Source organism: Mycteria americana, chromosome 5 (assembly GCF_035582795.1).
Source record: "Mycteria americana isolate JAX WOST 10 ecotype Jacksonville Zoo and Gardens chromosome 5, USCA_MyAme_1.0, whole genome shotgun sequence".
In the NCBI taxonomy this organism is placed as follows: domain Eukaryota; kingdom Metazoa; phylum Chordata; class Aves; order Ciconiiformes; family Ciconiidae; genus Mycteria; species Mycteria americana.
Genome location: NC_134369.1, coordinates 68,753,826 through 68,767,739, shown reverse-complemented (window position 1 = coordinate 68,767,739; position 13,914 = coordinate 68,753,826). Strand labels below are relative to the sequence as shown.

General features: G+C 40.6%; 1 protein-coding gene across 2 annotated transcripts; it reads left to right on the top strand.

Annotated features, from left to right (window-relative positions):
* Window positions 1-392: 392 nt before the first annotated feature.
* On the top strand, window positions 393-13,387 carry ACTR10 (actin related protein 10). Of its 2 annotated transcripts, none has more exons than XM_075503851.1 (13): window positions 393-612; window positions 2,801-2,873; window positions 3,405-3,487; window positions 4,508-4,616; window positions 6,265-6,372; window positions 6,743-6,810; window positions 7,118-7,197; window positions 7,613-7,648; window positions 9,179-9,258; window positions 9,349-9,422; window positions 9,903-9,984; window positions 11,468-11,669; window positions 12,781-13,387. In XM_075503851.1, the coding sequence occupies exons 1-13, from the start codon at window positions 536-538 to the stop codon at window positions 12,960-12,962; spliced, it is 1,254 nt and encodes a 417-aa protein (XP_075359966.1). In that variant the 5' UTR covers window positions 393-535; the 3' UTR covers window positions 12,963-13,387. The 2 variants fall into 2 exon arrangements, with proteins under 2 accessions (XP_075359966.1, XP_075359967.1); XM_075503852.1 differs by having other exon boundaries at window positions 484-612; window positions 2,745-2,873.
* Window positions 13,388-13,914: the final 527 nt, after the last annotated feature.

Genomic DNA, 13,914 nt, shown 5'->3' with positions numbered 1-13,914 from the left:
GTGGAAGGGCACAAGAAACAGTTTGATGCAAGTTGGATGCCTGGTCCGTCGGAAATGAGCCGTGCGGTATAAATTACCGCATCCCTATGGCACGGCCACTTCAGCATGGCTTTACGCTTGCCCAGCTCTCCGCATCAAGGCGCCGCTGCCATTTTGCTCGGGTAGGAGAAGCCCCAGCGCCGGGTCTCCTCACGGGAGCGAGGCCGCCCTCACGCCCAGCCCCCGCCCCGCCTTCGCGCCGGCACCCGGATCACCCGGCTGCGCCCAGGGGCCTCATCCCACGGGACAACCGCCCTTCTCCCGCGCAGAGGGCCTGCCCGCCGCCGGGGCGGAGCTGAGGGGAGGCCGCGCCGCACCGCGCACGGCCGGGGCGCTCCTGGCCCCCTCGGAGCGCTGCGGCGCGGGCGGCGGGGCGGACAGGCGCCGCGGGCAGCCCGCCGCGCCGGCGAGGAGGAAGGCCCCATCGCGCCGCTCCGCGCCGGGCGGGAGGAAGGCCCCGTCGCGCCGCCGCCGCCTGAGGTGAAGGGAGGCCGCGATGCCGCTCTACGAGGGCCTGGGCAGCGGCGGGGAGAAGACCGCCGTGGTGATAGACCTGGGCGAGGCCTTCACCAAGTGAGTGGCGCCGCGCTCCCCGCCCCGTCTGCCTCCTTTCTGTCGCGACAGGCTTCGCCGTGGAGCCAGTGTCGCGGCTGCGGGGCGGGCCTGCCATCGGGATAAATAATTGTGTGGGCTTTTTTTCCCTTCACCTCATTTCTGTGGTGATCTGTGTGGTACAGAGCCGACAGTAACAGCCTTATTTTTTAATCTCGTGGTTTAGGTAAAAAAAACAGCGTAACTCGAGATGGCAGGAGAAATGCTCAGTATTTGGTATTTATGTTGTGGGCCAAAAATGTAGGGGTGCCTCTGCCCGCCCCGTGTCAAAATACTCCGTTGTGTTAGAAACCCCAACCCCCTTCCCTGCGTTTGTCTCCCAGGTACACGCAGCCCCTGCAGAAAAGGGTCATTTAAGCAACCCGGCCCCACATTCACAGTTAAAATACTCTGGAAATACTCTTTGGGTTTCAGTGGCCTATTTGGAGAGGTGGCCTGCACACAGGAAAAAAGATTATTTTCAAACCCCTTTGAGGTTTGAAGCACCTCTTCAAATATATGTTGCTCTGCTAGGCTAGGCCCGTGCCTGTGGCTGTGTCCCTGAGGATGTCTCTGCTTGTCTAAAGAGGCAGGAATCACAGGAACAGGGTTTCTTGTCCAAACTTGGTTTTGTATTAAGTTGTGCTTGCTTTTTTTTCAAGTGACTGTGTAATTGCAGACCAGCAGGCAGGCTTCGTTACCTGGAAATTGCTGCAGTGTGGTTACGGAGAGGATTTAATAAAGCCTTCGTGGATGGAGACAAGTGATTCCATGAATGGCTTCATGTGGATTCATGTCGTGTCGCCCATCACAAGCTTTTCCCAAATTTGGGATGCTTGTGAGGTTTTATCCCATGAGCATTATTTGTCTAATAAAATGCTCTCATGGAAAAGCATTTCGCTTGAATAGTGTTTTTTTAGGGTCTGTTTCCAACCTTCATTCTTGTAGAAGAGGTAGTAACTTAATTATATGTGAGACATCGGTCCTTTTCCAAATAAAGATGAAATTAACCAAAAGTTCAAAAGTTGTCAGGATGACAGGCAAGGACAACTGCGTATACAGGACAGGGACATGCTGGGACCGCACAAGTCTTTGTTTGGGAGGCCAAAGAAAAAAATTAAATTCTGAATTATGTCTTTTTTTTTTTAGAATTTTTCTGAAATGATTTGAAGAAATGTGTTGACAGTTGCCAAATACCAAAATAAAGTATTAATTGACCTTTTGCATTAAAAGTACTTGAACTCCAGTGGCTTTATAGTTTATAAGCTTTATAGTAGTGTTTTCTACCATAGTTTTCTTCTGATGTTTGTACTTAATGGAGGTGGCACTGGGTTTCTTAAAATCAAATCTTGAATTGCTTTTGTTTTTCATTTGCCTTCTTGACTCCATGGTTCTTGTGTCTTGTAAGGTGCAATCTCTTTATGAAAACCAGACGGGTTTCCAAAAAGTTTGTTTGGGAGTTGCTACTATTTTTATTATGTTGCATCTAAGTTGGATGCAGAACTCTCATGTTTTGCCTGGAGTCCTGGAGTAGTAACTAGTCAACTTGAGGCAGTAATGCCTTAAATCACCCAGGGTTCTTGTGAAGGGAATGCATTTCAAAGTATTAAACAAGTTGGAAACAGGAAAAAAAAGTGTAAGTGGAATGGTGCTGGGTCAGCAGTGAAATAGGCCACAGGACCTGCGTGGTGGTGGTCATTAAGTCTTTGTCCTTTGTTTCTTCTCAACAAACGTCACAGCAAATGAGGATTAAAGAGGACGTGATAACTTAATCTTGCCTGTGTTTACTGAGAGCCTCAGTAAAACTGTGGGCCCATATGGAGGACACAGGAAGGTATTTCTTTGGAAGTGTCATAGGCAGTAAGGAAGGTTGCAGGTGGATGACTGTAAACAGAAAACTCTACTCAGTGAAAAGCAGGAGCCACGTCAGAGTCGAGCATTACAGTCCTTACAGAAGTGAAAAAATGTGTTTTGTTTAATGCTGCTGAGAGGGAGTCAATAAAAAGATATAAAGTCTTTCTCATTAAAAATGGCTAGATAGAAAGGCTATATGCAAAACACCTCTTTGCAGTCACAGAAATATCCCTAATTAATTACTCTTTGATGATTCCTAGGCCCAGTATGTTAAACAGTGACTTCAAATGGTAAGGTTTTCAACATTTTCTTTTAGGTGTGGTTTTGCAGGAGAAACAGGACCAAGATGCATTATTCCTAGTGAAATAAAGAAACCCGATGTCGCAAAGGTAAACTATTTTACCTGAACTGTTTTACCTTTACAATTTTTGGTATGTTATGCTATAGAAAGAATTTGCAGATACGTTTTCTGTCCATCATAAGCTATTTTTCATTACCTTATAACTGCTGCTATTGGAAGATTGTCACTAGATACAAGTAAGTGTGATACCAACACTGATATTAATTAGTACTCATCAGCCATGCATCTTATCTTTGGGGCATTTATTGAGTAATTTTGTTGCCTAGCTATGCTTTTTTTTTTTTTTTAGTAGAGGATGGCAGCTTTGGAAAACTAATGTTGAGATAAGTTACTAGTACAAAAAATTAGCATTAATAAACTCTGGAGTTTAGTTATAGGATGAGTTTGAGATGCATTGTTAAGGACATAGAGCAAATCAGGCAAGAGTGAGTATTTCTTTATATATGTCAGATTATATACATTCAGATATAATATATTGTCATGTATGTCATATGTATATTTCTTTATACATAATCACTGCCTAGTATTTAAGCTGACTGTGGATATTTTTACTTTACAGCCTGTCAAAGTTGTTCAGTATAATATTAATACAGAAGAGCTATATTCGTATCTGAAGGAATTTATCCATATGCTGTATTTCAGGTAAGAGATACTTTGGATATTATTCAAGCCTTCTGCGGCTCTTTTCTGAGTACCTTGAGGTGTTAGAAGTGTGAACGGAGACTGCTGTCTAGTTGAGTAAGAAAACAGAAACAAGATTTTGCAGGTGGCTGCCTGGCTGTGTTCTTGCAGGAGAAATTCAGGGGTGCTGGGATTCAGGTTGTATTACAAAGAGTTAGTGTCCTGCAGCGTCAGCTCTCTAGAAATAAAAAATATTTGATAACTTGCCTTTTAACTGTGGCACTCACAAAGGACTTGGTAGGGGAAAGTCATTACCTAAAGAGTTGTACTGATTTTGGTAGGGCTGAAGCTCATTTTATATAGGTGCAGAACTCTCTCCGCATGACAGTGGTTTGGAAGGAGGAATCTTAACCTGTGGAATATTTTTACCTCAGTAACACATCTTTTTATTGTGTTTTTAGTAAATTTTAGTGAATTTTATTAGTGAATAATGAAGTTGGACTTAGTCCTATCTCTTTACTTCCAATCTGTATTTTTACACAGTAGAAATCATCGCTTGACACAGGGAAACAAGGACTTAATTTCTATGCCTCAGATCTTCTGGCCTGGGTTGTGGTTTTTTTGTTTTTCCCCCTGTCCTTGATCATTGCTTTGTAATTGAAATCGGGACATCTGTATCGTCATTCCTTCTCTTTTATGGACACACTGTGTGACACTGGACAAGTCGTTGATGGCTGTTACACATGCCTATTTTTGCATTTCTTTATACCGATTTAGAAATGTATAACACATGTTCAGAACTACAGCGTGCTGGCAGATAGCTCTACAACATGTTTTCTGTAACTCAGTTTCCTAACTTTCTTTTAGGAAAGTGTTGGTTTTTTTAAATTTGGGAAAAAGACTTTGGGATCTGCTGTAGAAAATGCTATCTAAATACAAATTTTTAGGATTTTTGAGGAGAATGGAATATGAAAATAAGGTAGGTCTCATAATACATGCTTAAACTTACCAGTTTTGTTTTGCACGTCTTGCCTTTTTTAGACATCTGTTGGTGAATCCCAGAGACCGCCGTGTTGTGATCATAGAATCTGTCTTGTGCCCCTCACACTTCAGAGACACGCTCACCAAAGTCCTTTTCAAGCATTTTGAGGTACGTGTTTTACACGACTACTGTCTGTGCTCAGCATAGCACTTGCCGGTAGAAATTTTACTTACAATCACTACCAGATGTGGACAAAGAAATGCAAATAATGCCAAAAGAATGAGAGAGGCAGAAAGAAGATGAAAAAAAAGCTGATGGTTGTCTGGGGAAGTAGGACTTGGAGATTGGACTAAAGGCCGTTTTTGTTCCATTCTGACTCTTCATGAGGCCACAAAACAGGAGCTGTTAACAAGAATCTGAAAGGTTTCTCTGGCTTGTACGAAAATACAGCTCACATCGCACTGTTCCAGACAGATCCAATAATCCCCATTGAGCACTGCCTGAGGCCAGAATTTATATTTAAACACTTGTTAGTGCTCTGTCAGCAAACTTCATGACTTCTACCAGAGTCAATATCTTTGCCTAGCATGCGATCTAACCTCTGGCTGTACTCATTTAGATAAGAGCTTACCTGAAATTTATTATCTTCTCAGCTTAATCAGTCTTTTTGAAGAGAAGTCTGAACCTAATTCTTGCTTAGTTCTAACAGAAAACATTTTGGAAGTTGAATCCATATTTCTTCAATTCAGATAGAACAAAGGTTAAGGTTCTTCTATAAAAAGTGGTGAAACTAGTTTGTCTGCAGTACTTCTTCACTGTGCTTCCACAACACAGTTTACCAACTAATCTTAACCTTCTGCGTAATTCTTTCCTACTATTGATAAAATTTTCTGATGACTTGAAATTGTGGAAAGGTTTGAGTCATTAGGGGTTTTTTTCCTAATCCCCTTACAGGAAAAAAAAATGCCTCAGATAAAGCACACCCATGCAAAATCGGTTGTCGAAAATAACTTGTGACTTGGAAAGTCATATTTTGGTGGAGAGACTTTGTAACTGGTTAAGAAGCCACCTAATACTGATGTGAAGTTAAGTCTCTCTGGCTAGTATTTCCATTCGGTGCAAAGAATAAGAGCAGCATATTAATACAGGGTCAATATTACAACTTGGGTCTCTGGGCTAAGTATCAGTAATGTTGCCCTTAAGTGCAGGATTTACTGAAATTGCTCATTTAATTCACGCTTTAAGGTGTTCCATTAAAGGAACTGTCGCTATCTAGGAAACTTGATTTATGGAATTCTGGGAGAAGGAAGTAATTCTGGTGTAATTTTGACTTGAGTTTTCACATTGCTTTGGGGAACGTGTTTTACATAGCCTCTTCTGTGAGGTTGTGTGCAACAGTGTGTTGTCATAAGGCACACTTTTATGGGTTTTCTGGCACCTTTGTTCACATCTTCAAGTCTTTATACAACATTTCAAGTAGCTGTGTTTTAGTTTCTTTAATTTCTTTTCAATGACAATAAGAAACCCGATCTATGACTTAAGATGAGTTCTATAGTTAACACTTGCTTTTCTTACAAGCCCATTCCCAGATTCATTATTACTGAAGTCACTGGCATGTACCACAAATAAGATGAATTTAGAATTCTGTTGTATTTTGTTCACTACTACACTACCTTAAAAACTAAATTAAAAACGGGTACCTCAAGATACAGTTGTTGGGGTTTTGCTTTTAATATGACATTCGGGGAAAGCATCAGTGCTTTGGGTGATTTGTTCCCCCCCCCTTCTGTCAATTGTCCTTTTTGTTTCCCTGTAGGTACCTTCCGTTTTGTTTGCTCCGAGTCATCTAATGTCTCTCCTGACACTTGGGATCAATTCTGCCATGGTGCTAGACTGTGGATATGCAGAAAGCTTGGTGCTGCCTGTATCCTTTAATAATACACAAACAAACACAATTTTCATCAATAAGGCTGTCGTGACAAGACAGTATTTTTATAGACTTCAAGTTTGCTAAAAAGTAATAGGAACAAATCAGCCAGTCCAGCTTTTGACTGTAAGATATCATGACTTGGGGAATCTCTGCACAGCTGACATGCTAAATCTGTGTTCCCTCGAAACTTGGGAAGGGTGGTTCATAACTCCAGCCTTTGTATACTGGAAATTAGTTTTGGAGAAAAGCAGTTAGAAAGTTTTTCAAATAGCTAATGCAAGAGAATGTTGAGGGGAAAAAGCATTTAGTTCCAACAGACTGAAAACTCGTAACAAAAAAGGGCAATTTCCTGATCTTCATGTAGATATATGAGGGAATTCCGATTCTGAGCTGCTGGGGTTCTCTTCCTTTGGGAGGAAAGGCTATCCACAAGTAAGTTCACAGTTATACATTCCAAGTTACCAATGATTTCTTTGTGCAAGTTCATATTTGACTAATGACCAAAGATTCCTATTGAACATGACTGAAATCGTAACTGTTGCTGTGACAGCATCCGATTTTTAAAGTTACCACTCTTTGGCTTTTGTTGCTGTAGTAAAAGCTGTGGAAATCAGATCTGCTTCAGTTTATATTTAGAAGAATGTAACTGAAGGGAATAAATACTATCCCTTAAGCATGATAGAGAGAATCAGCCTGACTTAATAGCTGTCTTTAACTAACTTCATGTGCGATGTTTTAGGGAGCTGGAATATCAGTTGTTGGAGCAGTGCACAGTTGATACAGGATTAGCCAAAGGACAAAGCCTTCCATCTGTGATGGGTAAGGTCTGTTTGATGTAGCATATGTGCTGTGAACTTGCACTGGGGAAAGTGGATTAATCCTAACAGTGAATAAAATGAGTTTATTATTCACTGCATTTTATGTGATCTACTTTCATGATTTCTTTCTCCTTATTTAACAAGTGTATTATTTTTATGATAAGCCAGTCATAACAGCAGGTCTGAATGAAGGCTGAGATAAAAGTTCTGCAGTAATTTTTCAGTATGTTTTGAGAGAAGACAAACTTTTTATTTCTGTTCTTAATATTTGTTCTTCCTTAGAAATCTTTAAAAGCTGCTGTCCAACTGAAACTTTAATGTACTAAATGTAATTCAAACTTAGTTTCATTCTTAAATTCTCTTTCTACTTAAAAGGTTTTGTTCTAAGCTTGTTTTGTTTTTTTTTTTTATTTCAGGCTCTGTTCCAGAAGACATAGTAGAGGATATAAAAGGTAAAATTTCCTGCTTTGTGAAACTCTAGTTTATCAAATTGTGCAATAGAGTATGATAATAACAAGTGTGCAATACTTTACATTTAGGAATTTATTTTATCTTCACTGTTTACCATATTTCTTGCCTACTGGAAGAACTTGCAGTCTTCTTCCTCTTTGAAAGCAAAACCAAAACCATGTTGAATCCCTCTTTCAGGTTTAGCTTACATATTGTTAAGACGCAGCTCAGATACATTTGGTAGACTAGTGCAGAAAGAGTATTACACTATTGTATATACCCTGTGATCAGCAGGTCAGGTTAACTTCGTGTTGCATTTGTTGACTACGGACATTTTGTTTGCTGCGTATGAATGTGTACGCTGTGTACTCCAGATGAGACGTAGAGTTAGCAGATCTGCTGGTCACCTGTTACCACAGATATGTTTTGGTTGCGAATGCAGCATTTAAGCATTCTTAACATCATGACGTAAGAGTATTTTAAGTTAATTTTGTTTATAAATCAACTAGGAAGGCTTAATTTGCCTGAAAGTCAATTTTGGGGGGAAAAAAAAAAAAGTGTGTATGAAAGACACTTTGGCGTGTTAATCAGGTAGGCAAAATGAGTCAAGGACTACATTTACACCAGGAAAAATAGAGTCTATCTTTGGGCAGAACGTGGATGAATTCCTATGTAGTGTTTCATGTGCAACAGATACGTATATAATCATAGAAAATAGCAACTAGTGTATATCTCTTGAGCCAAATTAGGAAGCAATCCATCAGTCAAATGCCAAGTAACTTAAATGCAGCTGGTGCTTTGTCAGATGGAAGTTGCTTTTCTAATTCCTGGACTTGAACACAATTTTCTGATCAGTTCTGTTTTTTATGCAGTCTTTTGGAACTGGATATAATATGCCAGGGTTGAACTTACGATTGCCTGTGTATTAAAGGATTGTTGCTTTGTGACAGCTGTTTACGAAGAAGATACTCATTTGTGCCAGATACAAATAAATAAGCATATAATAACACTAACAGCTGGGATACGAATGAAATTGTGCTCTGTCAGTGTTGCCTGGAGGATAAAAAACCCTCTGGAATTCTTAGGGAGCTGAAGAGTTGCACTAGGAAAAATATTTCATGATTACAGCTTGTTAAGAAAATGAGCAATGCCTCATTTGAAGCCGTGGTGCAAGCCCCGCAGTGGTGTGTTTGACAGCAGAATACAACCCCTGGCACCTTGTGGTAACCAAAGGCATGATTAGTAATGTCCCTCTCTCTTTAAATCTGATGTATCTTGTCTGAGAGAGAAATCTTGCCTGTCCTAGCATAGTTTCGGTGTCAGCTTCATTTAAACTCATGGTCTAGATAGCATCTGAATGCTGCTGAAGTGTAGAGACTGGTTTTTTTCTTTGCATTTATTTGATAATGTCTTGGACAAGCAAGGGCCTGAAGTGTGTGTTCTTCTCTAAATAAAGCAAAATGATTGTCATTATTGGTGATGAAAGGATCCAACAATGTCTCTCGTCTACCCCTTTCTTTTATTTTATGAAGTCCGCACTTGTTTTGTGAGTGATCTCCAACGTGGACTGAAAATCCAAGCAGCCAAGTTCAACATTGATGGCAGTGCTGAGGTGGGTGGAGAATGAAGCTTATCCTAGCCTTTTGAAGTGGATGTAGCCTTTTTGGCCTCCAAAATAATGCACATATGTTTTTATTTCTAGCGTCCTTCACCGCCCCCAGACGTTGACTATCCTTTAGACGGAGAAAAGATTCTCCATGTAGTTGGCCCCATCAGGTGAGAAATACCATAGCAGAGTATTTATCTTTAGGAGGATGTATTTTCAACTCTAAAAGCACATAAATTTTCATAAAATTGAATTTTAATGAAACACTTGCATATGCTTTTAATTTGTCTCTTAAATATAATGTCTCTTAAATTTAGACTTTGTGCTGGGCATGGTGCAAGCCCATGATAAGAGGTGTCAGCTTCTCCAGAGAGCTCACAGTTGAAGATGAGAGCAAACAGATTGGAGGGATGGGGGGAAACAGAAATGGAGTATTGATGCAGGATAATGAGACAGGTTTAGTGAAGTGAAGGGGGCATTGTCTCCTCCCCGTGGGCACTGCCTGGTGTATGGACTGTATGACAGAAGAAGTAGTGATGATGTGTTGGCAGCAGGAAGTCTGCAGTTATTTCCAGCCCTGCTGTTCGTGAGTGTTAGCTCATAGTGTAGTATTGCTTCTCATTAACACTCATTTCTTGTCTTTTCAATAGAGACTCTGTTGTTGAAATACTGTTTGAACAGGATAATGAAGAGACATCTGTTGCCACTTTGATCTTAGATTCGCTGATTCAGGTATCTTTATATAATAAACAATTTATTGAATGCCTCCAGCCTTAGAGAACCTGCTGTTATAAATGACTCTTTATAGAGTAACACCCTTCTGACTGCAGGTTGTGATTGGTTTAAAAAGTTTAGCACAGCATGACTCCTAGGGTTTTGCCACATGATGAATGTCCGTGGGGTAGTAAGTCAGCATGTGTCATCCACTCTGTGATTGTTTTCTTACTCTTTGGTATCCTGCAACGTGGCTAGGACAGTTTTCTAAGAAACGCAGTGCTCACCCCTCAGCAAAAGTAATTAACTAGCTTGTATTTACTTGGGAGTGAGGCTCTACATACATAATGACAAAGGAGTAGCTAATACTTGGTGTTATAGGAATTACACTGCTTAAACTGAAATGACACAGGTATTCTGTTTCTTCTTTTTTTCAAGGTGTTTTGCTAAGAGTTAGACTTTGAGTTGTGCAGACTGCTGGTTTACCTAAGACAGAGTAAAATTAATTTGGACATCTCTATTGCAGGCAGTGTATTAGATATATTATGGAAAAATTTCTTGGCATATGCGAACGCTTCATTTCTTATTATATTTAGGAAAAAATGGATTAGAAAACCACTCTAAATGGAAATTTTCATTATATGGTGGTATATGCATGTTAATTAGAGTTGACTTCCTGTAGTTATTGATGCCATTTAAATTAGTTTGCTGAGACATAATTTATTGCAGAGCTGTAGGCTTGGATGACATGACAAACGTTTCAATTAGAATTCCTTATGAAAACAAATTGTTTAACAAGATCTGTGCCTGGACCCCTCACCTGTGTACCTCTAGGCATTTACCTTGCACCCCTCTTTGGCCAGAGGAAAGGCAAATGTTAAATTTGTAAGTGTTAAATAGCGTCCAGCGACTTCTGCTGGACAAGAGGACCACAGCAGTCTGGATTCTTTTTCAAAGGGATAGCACAGATCTGCTTGTGAGGGGCAGAACTGACAAAGCTTGCTTTTCTCATGCCTTTGTGTCTTCTAGTTAGGTTATCTGATGCCTAAGGCAAGCTCCAGCAGAAACCTCTTCTGCCACTGAGACTTTTGTAGCACCTTTCTCCCACATGGAGCTAAAAAGAGTCAATCTCATATGTGACAGTTTTCCCTCTCTGAGAGTACTGGTTGAGGCTTCACTTCTCTCCGGCACATCTTCTCCCAGAACTCATGGGAATTACTGTCACTGACACCTCTGTCCTCTGTTGTCTTGGCCTGTCTCAGCTGAAGGGCTTTGCAGGGACTCGGTGTGCTCATGTAAGCCTTAACTGGGCAGTTCCTTAAGCTTGGCTTTCTTGGGAAGTTTAGGGAAAAAAATTATGTCAGTTATGTGTCAGCTAAGTATGAGAAAACAGCAATTGAAGTGCATAGAAAAACTGACTGAATTTCTAACAGACCTTTGGATGCTTGTTTGTGCAACTGCAATTGAAGTGTTGTGGTTTTTTTATTCCTGTTTGCATTAGTGTCCCATAGACACCAGGAAGCAGTTGGCAGAGAACTTGGTAGTTATTGGTGGCACTGCTATGCTGCCAGGATTCCTTCACAGGCTCATGGCTGAAATCAGATACCTGGTAGAGAAACCAAAGTACAAAGAAGCACTTGCCACTAAAACCTTCAGAATTCACACTCCACCTGCCAAACCCAACTGCGTGGCCTGGCTGGGAGGTAAGAATGAAAACAGCTGGTAAGCAAAGGTACAAAGTGGAAAAACAAACCACCTGAGTGGGTTTTGTAATGAATAAATAGCAGTAAAACTTAGGCAAACTATTGACATTAAGCTGCATTGGAGCTCTGTGGAATTGTTATGCCCTCCTGGAACAACTCTTGTGGAGTAAAGCTCCCTCAGGGACGTTTGGAGGGCGGAATGGCACTGCAGGTTAAGGGAGCTTTCAACAGGTGACGAGCAATTTGCAAAAGCCGTGTGGAAGATGAGGGGTTGACTCAAGTGCAGTACAGGGCTACTGCCGTACGGTGGCACCAGCAAAGTGATTAGGCAGAGCAGAGACGTGCTGCTAGTGGGAAGAGCTGCCTAGTGAAAAAACAAGTTTAATTACTGACTGAGGGGCTATGAACTATGAAGAGGCCAGAGGCTGCTAACTCCCAGTGCTATTCCCAGCTGCCAATAACAAATACAGCAACTCTGCAACGCATTTTGGCTGCTGTTAGGGGAAAAAGAAGGGCTTTCCATTGGTAGCAACTAACTTTAACTGTAAAGGTAGATTTTATTGTCATATGCTTTGAAATGTAAATGTTTATCAGATTTTAGTTTTAAAACCTTTTGAGCCTACTTTTAGGATTAGCAAACAAGAATGATTTCTGGGCACCAAGTTCTCTGATACTTTTCTTCACTGGCAGTGCTAGTCAGCTGCTGTGGTCTTAAATCTTCTCACAACTTGTGTAAACTTCTTGTGGGTGTTGTGTGACTCCCTTTTTGGGGAGAGGAAATTTCCTTAAACACAAGGTGGTTTGTTTGAAGTGCTTAAAATAAAAACTTCTAGGGAAATCTGTCGTAAGAAGCAAGTCAGCTAGGCCAGTTTTGTTCTCAGCAGAGACTAGATAATTCTTTGTTTTCAGTTACTTTCAAGGGACATAAACAGAAGCAATTTGGGACTAGCTGGGCTACTGAAAAGGAAAGTGGCTAGATCCTTTCATTCCTTTAATTTTTGGGACAGAGCTGAAAAAAAGCCAGTTGGGATTCTTGATGGGAAGAAGCAGAAAAAGAAATTCAGTACATCAAATTAATGCAACATTTTTTTCCCCCCCCCCAATAACACAGGAGCCATTTTTGGAGCACTTCAGGACATACTTGGGAGCCGGTCTGTGTCCAAAGAATATTACAGCCAGACAGGCCGCATACCTGACTGGTGCTGTCTTAATAATCCCCCACTGGAAGTGATGTTTGATGTTGGCAAAGCACCCCCACCATTGATGAAGAGGGCTTTTTCTACTGAGAAATAAGCACCTAAATGCTACACAAGGATTATTCTCATCTATTTCAAGTACATATGTATGCCTTGGCTTTTTTTTTTTTGTATTAAGTAATCTGTGTGTAACACTATTAAATATGAACAATGTTGATGTTTTGGGGGAGTATGGTGGTAGGTATTAACACTATTTAAAACCATGTCCAGTTATAGTTTAAAAACTTAACTCTGGCAACTACTGTGCTATTTTGTCCTCTTCTTCAGAAATTCTATACTGTCATGAGTTGTAGCCTACTGAGTTTTGTTATTTATCTGTACAGTAAATGACATTGTTGAGAGAATTTGTTTTCAGATATTTTGATTTTAAATACGCTTAGAAGAATGAAGGACAGTCTACTGTGGGAAACATCTATGGAAGCTTTTCTGCCAAATTCTGTATTAAAATATTCCACCCTTGAATCACACGTGAGGAAATGGTTTGGGGCTGTTTAGCAAAGATGCTGGAACAGTATTTCCCCTGGACACAGTCCTGTTTTGAGAATTTTAGCAGAGAACTCTTCTGCCTGTAATTCTCAAATCGTGCTGAGCTAACAACTCCCCCAGTATCTCTCCTCCAAGAAAGAATTCAACCATGTAAGAATTATAAATGAGTGTGAGGAAATCTTGAGTCTCTTATGGAAATAAGGTCACTTCTTTGCCCTCCTGCCCACCATCAGAAATATTAAACTTTATTGTCCCGCAGCAATATGTATTAAATGAAAACACAATACAGAGTTCAGTGCTTAAGGGGGAAATAAAAAAAGTACATTTGGATATTAACATTATATTTAGGAACTGTTGGCTCACAAACGTTTCAATGACAAACGTTTCACTTAGAATTCCTTATGAAAACAAATTGTTTAACAAGATCTGTGCCTGGACCCCTCACCTGTGTACCTCTAGGCATTTACCTTGCACCCCTCTTTGGCCAGAGGAAAGGCAAATAT